Source organism: Bombina bombina, chromosome 1 (assembly GCF_027579735.1).
Source record: "Bombina bombina isolate aBomBom1 chromosome 1, aBomBom1.pri, whole genome shotgun sequence".
Classification (NCBI taxonomy): domain Eukaryota; kingdom Metazoa; phylum Chordata; class Amphibia; order Anura; family Bombinatoridae; genus Bombina; species Bombina bombina.
The window spans coordinates 470,973,465-470,989,679 of record NC_069499.1 but is presented as its reverse complement, the minus strand read 5'-3'; the positions used below and the strand labels follow the sequence as shown (position 1 = coordinate 470,989,679).

The 16,215-nt window shown below is 37.3% G+C and overlaps 1 protein-coding gene across 2 annotated transcripts in view; it reads right to left on the bottom strand.

Annotated features, from left to right (window-relative positions):
* Positions 1-16,215, bottom strand: part of AGPS (alkylglycerone phosphate synthase) — a 705,364-nt gene that overhangs the window by 160,628 nt on the left and 528,521 nt on the right. For both annotated transcript variants that reach the window (XM_053698493.1, XM_053698494.1), the window contains exon 16: positions 12,593-12,654. In XM_053698493.1, coding sequence (XP_053554468.1) covers positions 12,593-12,654 — 62 coding nt within the window. The remainder of the gene's footprint in view (positions 1-12,592; positions 12,655-16,215) is intronic.

Sequence of the window (16,215 nt, the reverse complement as noted above, 5' to 3'; positions counted from 1 at the left end):
TAAAACCGCCTTATCAGCATGGAAAATAAGGTAAGGCGGATCACACTGTAAAGCAGAAATCTCAGAGACTCTGCAAGCTGAGGTGATAGCCAAAAAAAACAATACCTTCCAGGATAGAAGCGTAAGGTCAACAGAATGCATAGGCTCAAATGGAGCCTGCTGCAAAACACGAAGAACAAGGTTGAGGCCCCAAGGGGTAGCAACAGGTTTAAACACAGTCCTGATTCAAGCCAGAGCCTGAACAAAAGACTGCACGTCCAGAAGATTTGCTAAGCTCTTGTGCAGTAAGACTGACAGGGCCGAGATCTGTTGTTGAAAAGGAGTGTAGGTGCGCTAAAAGAAGCTAAAGGTATCTGTGAGAAATAATGAGTGTGTAGAAGAATATCTACAGATCTATTAATGTACCAAGATAGTGTAGCGATATTGTGTTATGAACCTCAAATAAGTGAAATAATAATATGTAACAAGTAGACCTTGCATGTATCTACAAAATCCGCCCTATGGTAAATAATTTGCGTGAATGGGTAATATAAGAGTGTCAAATAGATACGTGTATACGAAAAAGTGACTTTTAAAGAAATGAATTTGGGTAACCTTCACCTTGTGCCATGGAAGGCTGCGTTCCTCACACCAATGAAGGTAAGAACGCCAAACCTTGTGGTAAATATGGCAAGTGACCGGCTTGCAAGTCTGGATTAAAGTGTATATCACTCTATCCAAAAAACTTCTCTTGGATAAGACTAAACATTCAATTCCCACGCAGTTAGTCTCAGAGAATCGAGATTTTGATGTAGGAAAACATAATTTATGTAAGAACTTACCTGATAAATTCATTTCTTTCATATTAACAAGAGTCCATGAGCTAGTGACGTATGGGATATACATTCCTACCAGGAGGGGCAAAGTTTCCCAAACCTCAAAATGCCTATAAATACACCCCTCACCACACCCACAAATCAGTTTAACGAATAGCCAAGAAGTGGGGTGATAAGAAAAAAAGTGCGAAGCATATAAAATAAGGAATTGGAATAATTGTGCTTTATACAAAAAAATCATAACCACCCCAAAAAAGGGTGGGCCTCATGGACTCTTGTTAATATGAAAGAAATGAATTTATCAGGTAAGTTCTTACATAAATTATGTTTTCTTTCATGTAATTAACAAGAGTCCATGAGCTAGTGACGTATGGGATAATGACTACCCAAGATGTGGATCTTTCCACACAAGAGTCACTAGAGAGGGAGGGATAAAATAAAGACAGCCAATTCCTGCTGAAAATAATCCACACCCAAAATAAAGTTTAACAAAAAACATAAGCAGAAGATTCAAACTGAAATCGCTGCCTGAAGAACTTTTCTACCAAAAACTGCTTCAGAAGAAGAAAATACATCAAAATGGTAGAATTTAGAAAAAGTATGCAAAGAGGACCAAGTTGCTGCTTTGCAGATCTGGTCAACCGAAGCTTCATTCCTAAACGCCCAGGAAGTAGATACTGACCTAGTAGAATGAGCTGCAATTCTCTGGGGCGGAATTTAACCCGACTCAACATAGGCAAGATGAATTAAAGATTTCAACCAAGATGCCAAAGAAATGGCAGAAGCTTTCTGGCCTTTCCTAGAACCGGAAAAGATAACAAATAGACTAGAAGTCTTACAGAAAGATTTCGTAGCTTCAACATAATATTTCAAAGCTCTAACAACATCCAAAGAATGCAACGATTTCTCCTTAGAATTCTTAGGATTAGGACATAATGAAGGAACCACAATTTCTCTACTAATGTTGTTGGAATTCACAACTTTAGGTAAAAATTCAAAAGAAGTTCGCAACACCGCCTTATCCTGATGAAGAATCAGAAAAGGAGACTCATAAGAAAGAGCAGATAATTCAGAAACTCTTCTGGCAGAAGAGATGGCCAAAAGGAACAAAACTTTCCAAGAAAGTAATTAATATCCAATGAATGCATAGGTTCAAATGGAGGAGCTTGAAGAGCCCCCAGAACCAAATTCAAACTCCAAGGAGGAGAAATTGACTTAATGACAGGCTTTATACAAACCAAAGCTTGTACAAAACAATGAATATCAGGAAGAATAGCAATCTTTCTGTGAAAAAGAACAGAAAGAGCAGAGATTTGACCTTTCAAGGAACTTGCGGACAAACCCTTATCTAAACCATCCTGAAGAAATTGTAATATTCTCGGTCTTCTAAAAGAATGCCAAGAAAAATGATGAGAAAGACACCAAGAAATATAAGTCTTCCAGACTTTATAATATATCTCTCTGGATACAGATGTACGAGCCTGTAACATAGTATTAATCACAGAGTCAGAGAAACCTCTTTGACCAAGAATCAAGCGTTCAATCTCCATACCTTTAAATTTAAGGATTTCAGATCCTGATGGAAAAAAGGACCTTGAGACAAAAGGTCTGGTCTTAACGGAAGAGTCCACGGTTGGCAAGAGGCCATCCGGACAAGATCCGCGTACCAAAAACCTGTGAGGCCATGCCGGAGCTACCAGCAGAACAAACGAGCATTCCTTCAGAATCTTGGAGATTACTCTTGGAAGAAGAACTAGAGGCGGAAAGATATAGGCAGGATGATACTTCCAAGGAAGTGAAAATGCATCCACTGCCTCCGCCTGAGGATCCCGGGATCTGGACAGATACCTGGGAAGTTTCTTGTTTAGATGAGAAGCCATCAGAACTATTTCTGGAAGTTCCCACATTTGAACAATCTGAAGAAATACCTCTGGGTGAAGAGACCATTCGCCCGGATGCAACGTTTGGCGACTGAGATAATCCGCTTTCCAATTGTCCATACCTGGGATATAAACCGCAGAGATTAGACAGGAGCTGGATTCCGCCCAAACCAAAATTCGAGATACTTCTTTCATAGCCAGAGGACTGTGAGTCCCTCCTTGATGATTGATGTATGCCACAGTTGTGACAATGTCTTATCTGAAAACAATGAACAACTCCCTCTTCAGAAGAGGCCAAGACTGAAGAACTCTGAAAATTGCACGGGGTTCCAAAATATTGATCGGAAATCTCACCTCCTGAGATTCCCAAACCCCTTGTGCCGTCAGATACCCCCACACAGCTCCCCAACCTGTAAGACTCGTATCTGTTAAGATTATAGTCCAGGTCGGAAGAACAAAGAAGCCCCCTGAACTAAACGATGGTGATCTGTCCACCATGTCAGAGAGTGTCGTAAAATCGGTTAAAAGATATTAATTGAGATATCTTTGAGTAATCCCTGCACCATTGGTTCAGCATACAGAGCTGAAGAGGTCGCATGTGAAAACGAGCAAAGGAGATCGCATCTGATGCGGCAGTCCTAAGATCCAACATTTCCATGCATAAGGCTACCAAAGGGAATGATTGTGACTGAAGGTTTTGACAAGCTGATATCAATGTTAAACTTCTCTTGTCTGACAAGGACAGAGTCATAGACACTGAATTTATCTAGAAACCTAAAAAGGTTACCCTTGTCTGAGGAATCAATAAACTGATTGGTAAATTGATCCTCCAACCATGAACTTGAAGAAACAACACAAGTCGATTCGTATGAGATTCTTCGAAAATGAGAAGACTGAGCAAGTACCAAGATATCGTCCAAATAAGGAAATACCAAAACCCTATTCTCTGATTACAGAAAGAAGGGCACCGAGAACCTTTGAAAAAAATTCTTGGAACTGAGGCTAGGCCAAATAGTAGAGCCACAAAACTGGTAATGCTTGTCTAAAAAGAGAATCTCAGACACTAAAAATGAACTGGATGAATCGGAATATGCAGATACACATCCTGTAAATCTATTGTAGACATATAATGCCCTTGCTAAACAAAAGGCAGGATAGTCCTACAGTAACCATCTTGAATGTTGGTATCCTAACATAACGATTCAATAATGATAGATCCAGAACTGGTCTGAAGGAATTGACCTTCTTTGGTACAATGAAGAGATAAAATAAAACCCCAGCCCCTGTTCCAGAACTGGAACTGGCATAAATACTCCAGCCAACTCTAGATCTGAAACACATTTCAGAAATACTGAGCCTTGCTGTGTCAATTGGGACACGGGAAAGAAAAGAATCTCTTAGCAGGAGGCCTTAACTTGAAGCCAATTCTGTACCTTTCTGAAACAATGTTTCTGAAACCAGAGATTAAGAACGGAATTGATCCAAATTTCTTTGAAGAAAACGTAATCTGCCCCATACCAGCTGAGCTGGAATAAGGGCCACACCTTCATAGGTACTTAGGAGCTGGCTATAGGATTCTATAAGGCTTGGATATATTCCAAACTGGAAATAGTTTCCAAACTGATACCGCTCCTGAGGATGAAGGATCAGGCTTTTGTTCCTTGTTGTGAGGAAAGGAACGAAATGATTATTTACCCTGGAAAGAAAGGGAAAGCAAAGTTGACTTAGAAGACATGTCAGCATTCCAAGTTTAATCCATAAAGCTTTTCTAGCTAAAATAGCTAGAGACATATACCCGACATCAACTCTAATGATATCAAAAGATGGTATCACCAATAAAATTATTAGCATGTTATAGAATAATAATAATGCTATAAAATTATGATCTGTTACTTGTTGCGCTAAAGCTTCTAACCAAAAAAGTTGAAGCTGCAGCAACATCCGCTAAAAATATAGCAGGTCTAAGAAGATTACCTGAACATAAGTAAGCTTTTCTTAGAAAGGATTCAATTTTCCTATCTAAAGGATCCTTAAATGAAGTACTATCTGCCATAGGAATAGTAGTACATTAGCAGGAGTAGAGACAGCCCCATAACCTTAGGGATTTTTGTCCCAACAAACTCTAATCTGTCAGATGGCACAGGATATAATTTGCTTAAACGTCTAGAAAGAGTAAATAAATTACCCAAATTATTCCATTCCCTGGAAATTACTTCAGAAATAGCATCAGGGAGATAAAACACTTCTGGAATAACTACAGGAGATTTAAAAACCTTATTTAAACGTTTACATTTAGTATCAAGAGGACCAGAATCCTCTATTTCTAATGCAAATAACAGTTCTTTAAGTAAAGAACGAATAAATTCCATCTTGAACAAATACAAAGATTTATCAGCATCAACCTCTGAGACAGAAACCTCTGAACCAGAAGAACCATTATCAGTATCAGAATGATGATGTTCATTTAAAAATTCATCTGAAAAAAAGAGAAGTTTTAAAAGACTTTTATGTATACTAGAAGGAGAAATAACAGACATAGCCTTCTTAATGGATTTAAAAAATAAAATCTCTTATGTTATCAGGAACACTCTGAAAATTAGATGTTGACGGACAGCAACAGGTAATGTAACAGTACTAAAGGAAATTTTATCTGCATTAATAAGTTTGACATGACATGCAATACAAATAACAGCTGGAGAAACAGATACCAAAAGTTTATAGCAGACTTAGCTTGGTAGCTCCAGCACTGTGCAGTGATTTTCCTGTAGTAACTTCTGACTCAGTTGCAACGTGGAACATCTTGCAATATGTAAAAGAAAAAAAACAACATATAAAGCAAAATTGATCAAATTCCTTAAATGACAGTTTCAGGAATGGGAATAAAATGCCAGTGAACAAGCTTCTAGCAACCAGAAGCAATAAATAATGAGACTTAAATAATGTGGAGACAAAAATGACGCCCATATCTTTTAGCGCCAAAAAAGACGCCCACATTATTTGGCGCCTAAATGCTTTTGGCGCCAAAAATGACGCCACATCCGGAACGCCGACATTTTTGACGCAAAATAACGTCAAAAAATGACGCAACTTCCGGCGACACGTATGACGCTGGAAACGAAAAAGAATTTTTGCGCCAAAAAAGTCCGCGCCAAGAATGACGCAATAAAATGAAGCATTTTCAGCCCCCGCGAGCCTAACAGCCCACAGGGAAAAAAGTCAAATTTTTGAGGTAAGAAAAAATATGATAATTCAATGCATAATCCCAAATATGAAACTGACTGTCTGGAAATAAGGAAAGTTGAACATTCTGAGTCAAGGCAAATAAATGTTTGAATACATATATTTAGAACTTTATAAATAAAGTGCCCAACCATAGCTTAGAGTGTCACAGAAAATAAGACTTACTTACCCCAGGACACTCATCTACATGTTTGTAGAAAGCCAAACCAGTACTGAAACGAGAATCAGTAGAGGAAATGGTAAATATAAGAGTATATCGTCGATCTGAAAAGGGAGGTAAGAGATGAATCTCTACGACCGATAACAGAGAACCTTATGAAATAGACCCCGTAGAAGGAGATCACTGCATTCAATAGGCAATACTCTCTTCACATCCCTCTGACATTCACTGCACGCTGAGAGGAAAACCGGGCTCCAACTTGCTGCGGAGCGCATATCAACGTAGAATCTAGCACAAACTTACTTCACCACCTCCCTTGGAGGCAAAGTTTGTAAAACTGATTTGTGGGTGTGGTGAGGGGTGTATTTATAGGCATTTTGAGGTTTGGGAAACTTTGCCCCTCCTGGTAGGAATGTATATCCCATACGTCACTAGCTCATGGACTCTTGTTAATTACATGAAAGAAAGGACCCTGAGTCAGAAGGTCCGCACGACAAGGTTAATCCCATGGAGAGGAGATCTCGAACGCAGTCTAAAAAGGCTGCTCTTTTCCCTGGTCTTGTAGATAACATTGAGAGAAGAAATCTGCTACTTGGGGGGGGGGGGGGAGATTTGAACCCTATTTTGTAACCCTGGGAGACTACGTCTAATACCCAGGGATCCTGAACATCTTGAACCCAAGCCTCTAGAAATAAAACCAGTCTGCTCCCTACTCGATCCAGTCCCGGATCTGGCCCTTCATGCAGATTTGTTATCTGTAGTCTTCTTGGCCAGTTTGGATTTGTTCCACGACTGGTTAGGCTTCCAAGTACTCTTGGGTTGTTCAGGTTTAGAGGAGGACTGAGTCCGCTGAGTTTTGTCTGAGTGAAAGGAATGAAAACTAGAGGATTGACAACCCTTAGTTCTTGCCTTCTTATCCTGGGGAAGGAAAGCACTTTTCCCTCATGTAACAGTGGAGATGATGGACTCCAGGCCTAACCCGAACAAAATGTTTTCCTTGAATGGTACGGAAAGAAGTCAGGTCTTAGAAACCATATCTGCTGACCAAGACTTTAAACAAAGAACTCTACACAACAAAACTGCAAACCCTGAAACCTTAGCATTCAGATGGACCATTTGCATATTAGCATCACAAATAAAGGAGTTGGCTATCTTGAGAGCCTTAATCCTGTTCTTTATATCCTCCATGGGGGATTCCACTTCCATTAGTTCTGATAACGAATCACACCAGCAGGTCGCAGCACCCGTGAAAGATGTTACCGCGGCCGCAGGCTGAAATAAGAGACCCATATGTTGAAACATCTTTCTGAGATATCCTTCCAACTTTCTGTCTATGGGATCTCTGAAAGAGGAACTATCCTCTAGAGGGATAGTAGAACGCTTGGCAAGAGTAGAAATGGCCTTGTCTACCTTAGGGATAGAGTATCATAACTCTAAATGTGATTCAGGGACTGTAAACAGAAGAAGGGGAAAAAGAAATTCCAATCTTTTCCCACTCTCTAGAGATAATTTTCGCCATACGTAAGGGTATCAGGAAGGTTTCAGGAACCTTCTTCTCCTCATACACCCTATCTAATTTAGAAATAATAGGTTTGTCGAGAAACTTGACTTCCGGAACCCTTAGTGTAGCCAATACCTCCTTCAAAAGAAAACGGAGGTGTTCTACCTTAAATCTAAAATTTGATTCCTCAATTTCAGATAACTCTGACTCCAAAAGCTCACCTTCAGATGCAACTGAGGTTAAATCATCCTCAGAAAGGTGAGACAAATTAGCCAACTCAGACTGAAGAGAGGTGTTAACACTAAGTCAGTGGAGCTATGCTTAACCTCTCTCTTACATTTTCCAGAGATAGGCAAAGCATTTAATGCAGCCGACACCGCAGACTGAAGCTGTGAAGTAAAGTCTGCTGGTAAAAAATTACCTAAAGCCGGAGATAAAGGTGCGCCTCGGGGCACTGCCTGTATCACAGGGTTAAAATGGGACTGCGATTGCAGAATAGGCATCTCATGGACAACGGAGTCCTTAGAGGTAGAAGGCTCAGAGCGCATAAAAGTACCAAGGGATAAACCAGGTTTAGACCCCTTCTTGGTCTTTAACACAGAACATAAGCAGACATAGCAGAATTGTGTAGGCGGGCAAACCATAGTCTCCTCACAATATAAACATGCATTTGTTGCAGTGATCGCTGAAATAGAACCCTGTGAGGGGTTAATATCACAATCCTTCATAGCGGGTATAAGGTAGAATCAACGAAAAATAAAATTTTAAATCTAGCATGGCACCTTTACCCTCAGCCTTGGATGAGGCACTCACCACCTCCTGGCTAAACAAGCGTGACCGGAATGAAGTCAGGATCTCTCCCAATGCCTGCAGCGAACTCAATGTGTTGTTCACTATGCAGGAACAAATTTCCAACTAACCTGAGATGGAAACTGCGTCCTAGTCACATGGTGTGCATCTAGAAACCGCCCCCAGCTAGTAGACAAAACCGTGCAAATCTGATTAACAGCTGCGCAATGGAAAAAAGGCCCTAGTGAGAAATATTTTCCAAAACTGTCCTACAACGTCCGTCTGCTTATGAGCCAAAAAAGAAAAACCCTTACAAAAATGTTCCAGGTTGGCAAGGAGCTAAGCAGCACACAAATTACCCCAACTGCTCATTAAATTAACCTCTTCATCATCAAAGGTATTAAAGGGACAGTCAAGTCTAAAAAAAAAAGTTAATGTTTCAAATAGAGCATGTAATTTTGAACAACTTTCCAATTTATTTTTATCACCAATTTTGCTTATTTATCTTGGTATTCTTAGTTGAAAGCTAAACCTAGGAATTTCTAAGTCCTTGAAGGCCGCCTCTTACCACATGCTTTTTTATTTGCTTTTCACAACAGGGTAGAGCTAGTTAATGTAAACCATATAACTTTGTGATCACGCCCGTGGATTGTGGCAGACACTGCACTAATTGGCTAAAATGAAAGTCAATAGATAATAGATAAAATGTTGTGATCAGGGGCTGTCAGAAGATACTTAGATACAAGCTAATCACAAAGGTAAAAAGTATATTAATAAAACAGTGTTGGTTATGCAAAACTGGGGAATGGGTAATAAAGGGATTGTCTATCTTTTAAAACAACAAACATTCTGGTGTTGACTGTCCCTTTAAATGTCCCCATATCCTGAAGATAAGAAAAGTATCACACTGTGAACTATGTGTTTCAATGTCCCCATACCCTCAGGGAATTTGCAGCCCTACTAGGCATAATCCCTCAAAGTAATATAAAGCACTTACCCTCCAGGACCAAAGCTGTGGAGCAGGGACCTGAAGATATGGAGAAAACAGTGTAAAACGATAACACTGATTTTCCCAGGAGGTGATAGCTTTAAGTCTAGATAGTGGTCAGAGATTGTTCCCTGCGACATCTAGAGCCAGGGTTCACCACAGCTCTCACTGAGAGGATTAGATGGTTACTCAAACAACTCAGTTCACACTTGAAGGGAACATACATATTAATGGACTAAAAACATTCTAACAATTCTCTCCCATCCACCTATAGTGACGAAAGGCAAAGAATGATTTGGGGGGGGGGGGAGTGGGAGGGATATTTATAGCCTTTGACTGGGATGTCTTTGCCTCCTCCTGGTGGCTAGGTGTTGATATTCCCAACAGTAATGAATGAAATTGTGGACTCTCCCTGTCTTTGGAAAGAAAGTAAAATATGAGAGATAATGAATGCAACCCTGACTATGTCAAGGGGCCATTTTTGGTGGTGGAATCAGGGCTGTTGCAGGTGCAGTGTCTGGGAAACCACTTATTTTTCATAGGCACACTCATCGGATGTGCCTGGTGTGCACAGTAAATTACCATATAAGGATATTACAGTACATTTAAGGCTTTTTATTTTTACCAGTGCCCACAGTGATCAAAATACACTGCACTTGAATTTTAAATATTATATTAAGAAAATATATTTTTAAGATGTCTATATATGCATGTGCACGTGTGGCACAGAAGAAGGCTCTTCTAGTCACTGCTAACAATGCAGAGCAGCATTAAAGTGAATGTAAACTTTGAGGAATGTGTGCCTGGTTTTTAAAAATCCCCTGTTTTTAATAGGATTTTTAAAAAACGGGTACACATTCCTCAAAGTTTACATTCACTTTACGGAAACTAATTAAGTAAAGGTAGACAACTTTACTTTATTATTTATCATCTGTTCCACTTCAGCAGTTTTTCCCCATATAATGTTAAATATAACCTTGTTGGGTTTTTATACCTGGGTCACTGGGTTGTTCTTGATCCCTGGACCGAAATTGGTCAACCCTGCCCTAGGTATGCTACTGGAAACATGCCAAAAAATGCACAAATCAAAAAAAAAGTACTTGAACAGAGTTTTCTGAAGAATTGAAAAACGGATGTTGAATTGCCCCATTGCAAGAAATAGGGACGTTATACTGTCACAAGCTAATGATAAGTGGGTCATATAATGGGATTTTGAATGGACATTGTCATTTAAAAAAGTACAAATAGGAAACAAGAGGAACTCTGCATGGTTAGAAAATACCTGTGTTCTACAGCTCTTCTCAGGATTAAGTTACTAACCAAAGTACTAAAGGACATAAGCAATTTAATAAGTCACTGACACAGTACTCATTTGATGACAAAATATTGTCTAGTTAAGAAATAACTGGTTTGTTTTGTTAAAGTTGCTGAAATTAATGGGGAAAGATTGTTGCACTTAAAGGGACATGCCACCCACATTTTTTCTTTTATGATTTAGAAAGAGAATGCAATTTTAAACATCTTTCTAATTTACTTATATTATCTAATTTGTTTTATTCTCTTGAGATTCTTTGATGAATAGCATATCTAGATATGCTCACTAGCTGCTGATTGGTTGCTGCACATAGAAGCATCATGTAATTGGCTCGCCATGTGCATTACTTTTTCTTCAAATAAGGATATTTAAAAAATGAAGCAAAATAAATTATGGAAATAAATTGTAATGTTTAAATTTCTATTATCTATCTGAATAATGAAAGAAAGATTATGGGTTTAGTGGCCCTTTAATCAAGGGAGACTTACAAAAACAGTAATGTACTACTAGAAATCTGAAAAACTTGAAATGATCTGTAAGAAAGAGTAAATGGATATATGCAGCATTTAGACCCTTCATGTATCCTTTATACTTCAAGGGCAAGAAGTAATTATCAAAGAGCTTCCATTTTAAAAACTAGACACACTTAAAGACCGTTTAGTTTTTTAAATACCAACATGGTATGAAAATGCCACATTCTTTTTGGTTATAAAACAAACCAAAAACTTAACTACAGAAACTTTTCCTGTTCTGATAAAAAAAAAAAAGAAGCAGGGAAAACGCTGTGTAGGTCTATGAGAAAATCTGCACTTCTGCTGAATTCTGAGATATTTAAGAAAGAAATACCTCTGTATAAAATCATCATTGTTTCCTTAGGCATATTATGAAACACTTGAGAAGTCGGCTTTCCGCTATCTGCATGGTTACTATGGTGACTTCTTAGTATTAAAGATAATCTGCTTGATTCGTCATTAGTGTAAAAAAAAAGGTCAGAAAAAAAATGACAAACAATGACATCATATTCCAAAGCTAGTAAGAAGAGGCGTCTGAAAGGCTGTAAAGCAGATTCTACTTAAAGGGACACTAAAGTAAAGGTTACACTTTCACGATTCAGATAGAGCAGGCAATTTTATACAACTTTCCAATAGACTTTCATTATTAATTTGTTTTGAGCCTTTTTATATGGACACTTTAAGACACCAGCTCCTACTGAGCATGTGCTAGAGTTTATAGTGTATTTTTAATCAACTGAAGGCTATCATGATACAGTGGGCAGAGATAATAAGCAATCTTTTAAACATCTCCAAAAAAAATCTATTGATAATGTGAAATTCAGAGTAAGTGCTAAAGCATATTTTTTTATTGTGCATTTGTGAATTTTACAATTCTACTGTATTTAATAGTCCTTTAAGCAGACATAAGACACACATTTGGAATGCACAGTAGTGTTTTTTTATATGTAAATAGAATAATTTTTGTAATGTTTCCAAAAAATGATTCAAGTACGAGATATCACAGGTTTTGTGCATTTAGTGTGCACTGGCCAAATGTGGTAGGTTGAGTGCAAGTGCTTCACTGTCTATTGTATGTAATAGTGAAACTGGTGATGTATAGAGTGAAATATGTGAATTGGGTATTCATGTATTTAAGCTACCACCATATACTTGTTTGAGACCACAGTAAGAGTTATTACTAAACCCAAGATAACACTTTGCATTTCAAATTTGCTGTTATGTCCCATTAACACCAAGTGGTGAGAACCAAAATACCCAACAGAAAATAATATGTTATTAAGTGAATATAAGAGAATTACCCAAAAGAACCAAACTTGCCACTAGAAGATGACAGAAACAAATACATTAATGTTTTATTGGTATGACAGCTGTATAATCAAAATGAACTACCTGTCCCAAGGGACTGAAGTCTCAAAGGATTCCCCAATCAAATAGTATTCCATGCCAAGGTCCTAGGAACACAAAAATAATGAAGTAAATGCAAACAAATTGATAAAGCAGTCGAAAATATATTCTAATACATATATACTATATAGAGATAAATACAAAATAAATTAAAAATACAGAAATCTCCATATCACAGCTCATAGCCACATCTATACATGCTAGTTAAGACACCTCCAATGAGAATAAAAAGAACTGATTACTCCTATACTACCACTTTAGGTAGCCTCTATAGAAAGCATATTTATTCTTAGTAAATGTCTCTACAAGAACAGAAGACAGAAGGAAGGCATCCTTTCATGTATCAACATGCCTCTGAGCTAAGATATAGACATTTCTGTATTTTGGATTTAATTTGTAGTTATCCTGACTATCTGTCAATAATACCCAAATGTTTAAACACTTGAAAGTGATGCAGTATAGCTGTAAAAAGCTGACTAGAAAATATCACCTGAACATCTCTATGTAAAAAAGAAAGATATTTTACCTCTCAGTAGCCACATCCCATTGTAAAGGGCTTCTAAGCAACAAATCAGTATGTCTGTTCCGGGACAGCCGAAGGATTGAGCTTTGTGCACACTCATCTTACTTCCCTATTCATTGTAAGGAAGTTTACAATGAAATCTAATGAGAGTTAAGTGAAATCTCATGAGACCACAGTAAAAAAGAGTTCATTACCTCAGCACTGTTGATGCCGACTGTTCATTTCTTCATTTTTTTTACCTGCAGCTGAGTTTAACTTTTTATACAGAACTTAACCTGGCGAGCTGAGGAAATTGTGAGGTAAAATATCTTCCTTTTTTACATAGAGATGCTCAGGTGATATTTTCCTGTCAGCTTTTTACAGTTATACTGCATCAGTTTCAAGTGATGTAGTATATGAGTATTATGTCCCTTTAATTACAAGTACAAAGCAGTGCACAAAAATAGGTGGAAATAAAAACAAATGTTTTGCAGCATATTAGTTTTCTTCTATTCATTGAGACATAGAAAAATCAGTATTTTCCACCAAAATCTTGCAGAGGCTGATATCTGAATATCCAGATTATAGTGAGAAAGTTACATTTTCGGAACCTTACAACCAATGCCTTAAAGGGTTCACCTGGTAACGCATCCCTTTCCATCGCCAGGGAACTCAAAATTACCCATGTACAATTATCTGGAACTGGCACTCCCTTCAGTTGACAGGCCCTGGATATACCGCACATTGAACTATCTACGCTGAAATACTGCCTTTTTTGCAAAATGTTTATTTACAGACAGTTTGTTTTCATCCAGTATTTATTATTTTTTCTTTCATGATTTAGAAAGAGCATGCAATTTTAAACAAATTTATAATTTACTTCTATTATCTAATTTGCTTCATTCTCTTGATATATTTTGTTGAAAAGCATATGTAAATAGGCTCAGTAGCTGCTAATTGGTCGCTGCACATAGTTGCCTAATGTGATTGGCTCACCTATGTGCATTGCTATTTATTCAACAAATGATACCTAAAGAATGAAGCAATTTAGATAATAGAAGTAAATTGGAATGTTGTTTAAAATTGTGTTCTCTATCTGAATCATGAAGGAAATATGTTGGGTTTCATGTCCCTTTAAGTAAACATCTGACATTATCCAGTCTATACAAAATTATACCATTCAAAGTCTTCTGATCTGGACAATAAGAAGGCAAGACAACATCATTAGAGGCAATAATTCAGAAACTGTACACAATGCTACTTTATCCTTATGAAGTACAGAGCAATGCTCCTTAACTTAAAGTGTCTGATCTTAAAAAAAAAAAAAAAACTTGTGCAGAAGTAATAGCTACAAGAGATAAGATAAAGTATAAAAAGCCAAAAGGAAACCCCACTCAAAGGTTCAAAAGGTTGATTCAAGGTGTGCATCAATCACAAGTGGTAAGTGCCAATTTGCCTTGAAGGATAGATGTTAGCCAACAATTAAAATACTTAGATAATGTCGTGTCCAACAGAATACAGTCTGTCAACTTTGGAATTGGATGGAATATTTGCCCCTGACACAGAAATATTACACAGAAAGGTGATTCTATTGTCTGAGCAACTGGTAGAATGGACTGCAATTAATGTGCTTTGTGCAAAAAAATATTTTTGTTGCTCCCGTAAAAGTGTACATAACCCTTAAAATATATTGATCTTTTCTTTTGCGTCTATATCAGTGATAGCGAACCTTGGCACGCCAAATGTTTCAGAACTACTTTTCCTATGATGCTTAGGCACTCTGCAGTCGACCATCATGGGAAATGTAGTTCTAAAGCATCTGGAGTGCCAAGGTTCGCCATCACTGGTCTAAATGAATAAATAAAATTATGTGAGTACTTTCAATATACCTGCAGTGTTTTTCTGGTGCTTTACTTGGTATACCATATCATGTTTCTATTTTTCGATTAACAAAAAAGGAATCTTTTGAGATCGCTTTTTCTGAAGAATTGGAAAATGGAAAACATTTTATAAGGATGCTCTCTTTCCCATTTTACATCATGGATTGTCAAATTGAGATTGCAAGAGTCAGTCTTTAAATTTCATACAGGTTCCGACCCTTAAGAAGACAATGTCCAGATTATTGGAAGGTGGAAGCAACACAATGTTATCTCTGGTACTGAAAATTGTTCCCAAACTGTTCCCAAGTTGTTGAGTTAGTGTCATCCGACTGTTATTTGGGTTTATAATCCAGCTATGGGATTAAAGATGGTTCCTGAAAATTAGCCACAAGAAGAATATTGTACAGATCAAGTACAAAAAAATGTCTCTCTCTTGAATTTCTGCAGAAAGAAATATAAGGAACTGAATTCTAATATAGGTAACTGAAATTGGCTTAATCCAAAACTCTTTTATAAGGAAAGAGTCTATACAAAGAACATATGTGTAAGCAAATGAAACAAGTTGTCTTATATCTGCCTCAGAATGTTGCAGCTTTAAGACATATTTTACCAGGTTTGCTACTACCGTATTTGGTAGTTCATTATAAAAAGACATAAATGAATGTAAATCTGAAAGAAATATACATACATCTCTTTTCATATATTGCATACTAGAGATTAGTTAATCCAATATTCTAACTTTAGTGGTTGAAAAAAAATGCCCTACACAGGATAAAACATAGCATGATATTGTAAAAAGGTGCTTTTTAAATTCTACTTCATTTTCTTTTCCATGAAAACTTTAAAAGCCCCAGAAACATCAATGAGAAGCACCACTTTCGTCTATAACAAGAAAATTGTGGCATTACCTTTAGGGGGAGATGTAGGCAATGACATAATTGATTGTAATAATTGGAAACCTTTAAATATTTTTTGCAGGAACCTGCAACTGCTTTTGTGATTTTGCAAACTGTTTCATATATATATTGCTAATAGAATCAGAAACTGGAAATGTGTTAACCACTGTAGGATTATTTTCATACCAATCTAAGAAAATAGATACCTGGTATTCTAGACCTATAGTCTCTTTACCATTTTTAAGAAAATAAGGAGTATAAAAAGAGTCAACGAAAACAGTAATTTCTGTATCCAAATTTTACAGTTATAAAAAATTCATAATGTAATTT